Source organism: Gekko japonicus, unplaced genomic scaffold, assembly GCF_001447785.1.
Source record: "Gekko japonicus isolate JY-2015 unplaced genomic scaffold, Gekko_japonicus_V1.1 scaffold1380, whole genome shotgun sequence".
Taxonomy (NCBI): Eukaryota; Metazoa; Chordata; class Lepidosauria; order Squamata; family Gekkonidae; genus Gekko; species Gekko japonicus.
The window spans coordinates 31,578-35,700 of NW_015174316.1; the positions used below are offsets into that span (position 1 = coordinate 31,578).

The 4,123-nt window shown below is 45.9% G+C and overlaps 1 protein-coding gene across 1 annotated transcript; it reads right to left on the bottom strand.

The window, feature by feature from the left end:
• Positions 1–208: 208 nt before the first annotated feature.
• On the bottom strand, positions 209–1,573 carry GPR61 (G protein-coupled receptor 61). The gene has a single exon (XM_015424190.1). The coding sequence runs from the start codon at positions 1,571–1,573 to the stop codon at positions 209–211; it is 1,365 nt and encodes a 454-aa protein (XP_015279676.1).
• Positions 1,574–4,123: the final 2,550 nt, after the last annotated feature.

A 4,123-nucleotide genomic window follows, 5' to 3' on the forward strand; every position in this document is an offset into this window, starting at 1 on the left:
GAGATGGATGGAGCAATTCTCATCCCACTTTGGTCAGAACAGAATAAAATGATTGAGATACTAGTAGCAGGTGTTTCTTGGCTTGAACATTGAGCCAAAGAGATATGGTTCCAGTGGCATGGTTGTATTTATTAAATACCCCCATTCACTGCTATGTTCTGCATTATTTCACACACCAGTAGAACTAGATTGTCAAGTGCAAAAACGGCTACAGCTCAGGCTTGGGTGAACGTGCTGCCCTGATGTAGCTGTCAGAGACAGTGATGTCACTGTTCATGTGCTGGTCCAGGAACTCTGAGGTCTCCTCTGCGATTTGTCCTGGGATCCGGAAATCAATGGTAGGCTGATCCCTGCTAGGGCTGGGATGGGTGCCAGTGTTTCTTGCCTCAGCATTGCAGCCAGTCCCTTGCAGGAACTGCAAGAAGTTCTCCTCAATGGAACCTTCCCTACTTGGTAGCCTGAGGTCCTCCTCTGGTGGCTGCTTGAAGAAACACGTGAGGTGCTTGCTGAGCTCTCCTCGGATCTGTCGGTTGAGGCACCCATAGAAGAAAGGGTTGGAGGTGAAAGAAAAGTAGCCAATCCACGTGACCACATTCTCTGTCTGCCGGCCAGGGAAATGGGAACTCAGTGCAGAATAGAGGTGGAAGGAGAAATATGGCAGCCAGCAGAAAAGGAACTGGCCTCCCACTGCTAGAAGGATGATGGCAGCCTTTCCTCCTCCAAACATCCTCTGGGGGGTAGTCCGAGGGGCTCCTGAGCTAGTCACCATAGTGGATCTACTGCTAAGGGACTCTGATCTCTGCCGTGGGGTATCCATCCAGGTAGGGAGTGGACCATGATGCATGGCAGCTACCCTGGCTACTTTGAACATGCTGCAATAGACAACCAGAATAATGAAGACTGGCAGGAGGAAGTAGAAAACAGCAAAGAAGACCACAAAAAATTTGCAGTAGACACTCCGACTCCACTGCAAAGTACAGCTATGTCCACTGTATGCTGAGGAGCCACCAAAGCCATCTTGGGAAAGCCATCCCAGGATGGGGATGATGGACATGACCACTGCCTTGATCCAAACCCCAACCAGTACACAGACCACCAGGCCTATGGTCATCTTGACCTCATAACGCATGGGGTGCACCACATAGTAGTAGCGTTCCACATTAATGGCTGAGATTGAGAGGATGCACATGGTGGTGAAGCAAACACTCAGGAACAAGTAGACACGGCATAGGGCATCCCCAAAGACAGTGCCATCAAAAAAGGCTGAGCTGGACAATATGGCCAGGGGCATGAGGGTGAGAGCAGCCAGGAGATCCACCAAGCAGAGGTGGAACACAAAAACAAACTTCCTCAGTGCTGGTGTCTTGATAATGACTGTCATAATGGCTACATTGCCCACAATGGCTGTCAAGTCAATCAATAGCATGAAGAAGAGACCCACAGACTCAGAAGCCACATCTCTGGTCTTGGCATCCAGGCTGGCATTGAGATGCATAGAGCTCTGGGATGTCTGTAGCAACCTTCTTATCTTGGCGGAATTCCACACCCATTGAGTGGGGAGAGGAGGCTCCATGGAGACTAGCACCTCCCTTCACAAGTCCATCACCCATCCTATTCTGGGTCTCCAGAGAGTAATCAGAGAGAATCAACAGTGGTAATGAGAACCAGCAATCCCAAACCCACAGAATTACATTCTTGCCATCTTCTTGGCCAGTTTTATCTCCCAGCAGAATAACCTTGTACTCTGAGGGCTATTGCACCTCCTGATGCCCCTCAGTTCTGCAAGCCATTATACGTTTGAACTTTAATTGGGTGTTACTGTTTTCATCTCATTTTGATTGTATTTCTTTGGGCGTAGCATGACAAAATGGAAAGACCATGGGATCTGTGCTGCTTATGGAGAAGGGTCCCTTCCTTGCTAACTATGTAGATTCTTACTGGATCTCTTGATGTGCTCTGTCCCAGGCAAATTTTAGCACCTACAAATAAACATATTTATAGATTACAGTCTGTCAGACAAAGAGAATCCTGGAACATTTCCCAAAGAAATTTCTACTGAATTTACAAGAGCTTGCTTCGTTACTATACAGCCCTGATCCCAGCAGGGGGAAAAGATGTGGGACAATATAGTGGGCACTGGACAGGACCATCCTTAATGGTGATGCATGACATTCATTTGGTTTATTTACTGCATTTATACCCCACTTTTCTTTCCAAATAGGGACACAAAGTGGTCTACATCATTCTCCTCTCCTCCAGTTTATCCTCACAACACCCCCTTAAGGTAGGTTTAGACTGAGCATGTGTGACTGGCCCAAGGTCACCCAGCAAGCTTCCCTGGCAGAGTGGAGCTTCAAACCTGGGTCTCCAATACACTCTGCCCTTTGCGTTTTGTAAACTGGGTAGTACAAGGGCAGTGGAAGTGCCCTTGGTTCCTAGTTTGGAGATTTCTTGCAGTTGGGAAGTTCAGGGCAGGTAATGAGGTCTCTGTCTCTGTGGGCTGTTCCAGGCCATCCTAGCTTTGCACAATACACAGTTTTTACTCAGTGGTGGCAAAGAATGCAAATGTCTGCTCTCCAAGATGCACTTCTGTTATATGAGTATTACGTTTTCCCAGCACTCAAACAGCAAGCATTACCATTGTCGATGTAAGTGCTGTAGACACAACTGCATTCTGGTGACACAGATTACACATGCTATGCTGCAAATGCTTGTAGATTGTAATTTATTTTTAATGAAACAATACTAGCATAGAAGTAGTTGCCGTGTGTCTGTAAGATTCAGCAACCTTCCCTTTCCGGAGCTGTGGCTCCAGCTCTCCTGTGCCTGAACACAAAGTTCTATATTGTTTTTGTAAATTAAAAATGAAAAAGAAAGCAATAGGGGCATGGCAGGTTCCTTGCAGCTGTACCGCTCCTATAATATGTGAACCAAGAATGACACAATTAGGGACTGTCCTGTCCTCCCCGCCTGCGCATTAACGAGGGGCTGGCGCGATCACACCGCAGGAGTCCGAAGGCAGCCCGTGGCAAGCCATTTGCCACTACATACGAGGTACTGTTTTTTTATTGCGCTTTTTTGGCGGTATGCCATGGGTTGGCCATGGTGCACTCCACTTGCCAGATGTTGCTGTGTGATCGCGCCCCAATAATCCGCCCACCACCCATGGCTCTCCCGCGGCAAATTTGCCATGTGACCAGGACCTTAGTTTAGCAATTAATGACTGTATACAAGATACTGATTTCCATGAAATATTGGCTAAAGCCCACAGTGTGTAGTCTTCCCTATTATTTAACTTAGCTCCAATGATCTCACATCAATATGCACATTACCTATTATATTAACAGTTCCAAGGTATCACCATGCATTTACACTGACTAGATTTAATAACGTGCTACCATCTGAACTCCTATCAGGAAGATACAAAAACATTCCATCTAATTATAGATTTTGTCCTCACACTGTTAACCTGGTTCATTGGTTGATGTGCAGGCACACATGGGTTTATTGGAATCCGTGTTGGCTGAGAAACTGTTCTCCGAGCAGAAGACTCTCAAATATCTTATTGGCAGGGGTTGACCAATGAACTACAGTATTTGTGACAAAGTTTCCGTGTTCTGCAATGAAACTATGGGTGGAGATAAGGTCCAGAGCATAATTTACTCAGAATCTAACCTTTTAACTGTTAGATATATTAGAATGAGTGATGTATAGAGAGATTTTATGTAGATACTTATTTTATATTAGTGTTTTTATCTGTTCTGCTCTCCTTCTGAATGGACTGTGGGCTGTAATAAAGACTGATTGACTGTCTGACACTCTCACCCAAGAGAGTGAGGGCATCAGTGCTCAAATGGTGTGGATTCAAGAACGTGCTATGGTCTCAGTCTTTGTCCATCACTGGAAACTGGAGACCTACAGGTTCTCATTGAGGAGGAGGCAAAGAATGTTTCCACACATGGCCCTTCAACCTTCTTCAAGCCCATCACTCTCTGTTTTTGTGTAGGTGTGAACATTATGAACGCTGCATAACATAAAACGTGTGTGTGTGTGTGTGTGTGTGAGTGTGTGTGTGAGAGAGAGAGAGAGACAGAGAGAGAGAGAATTTTAAATTAAATGCATA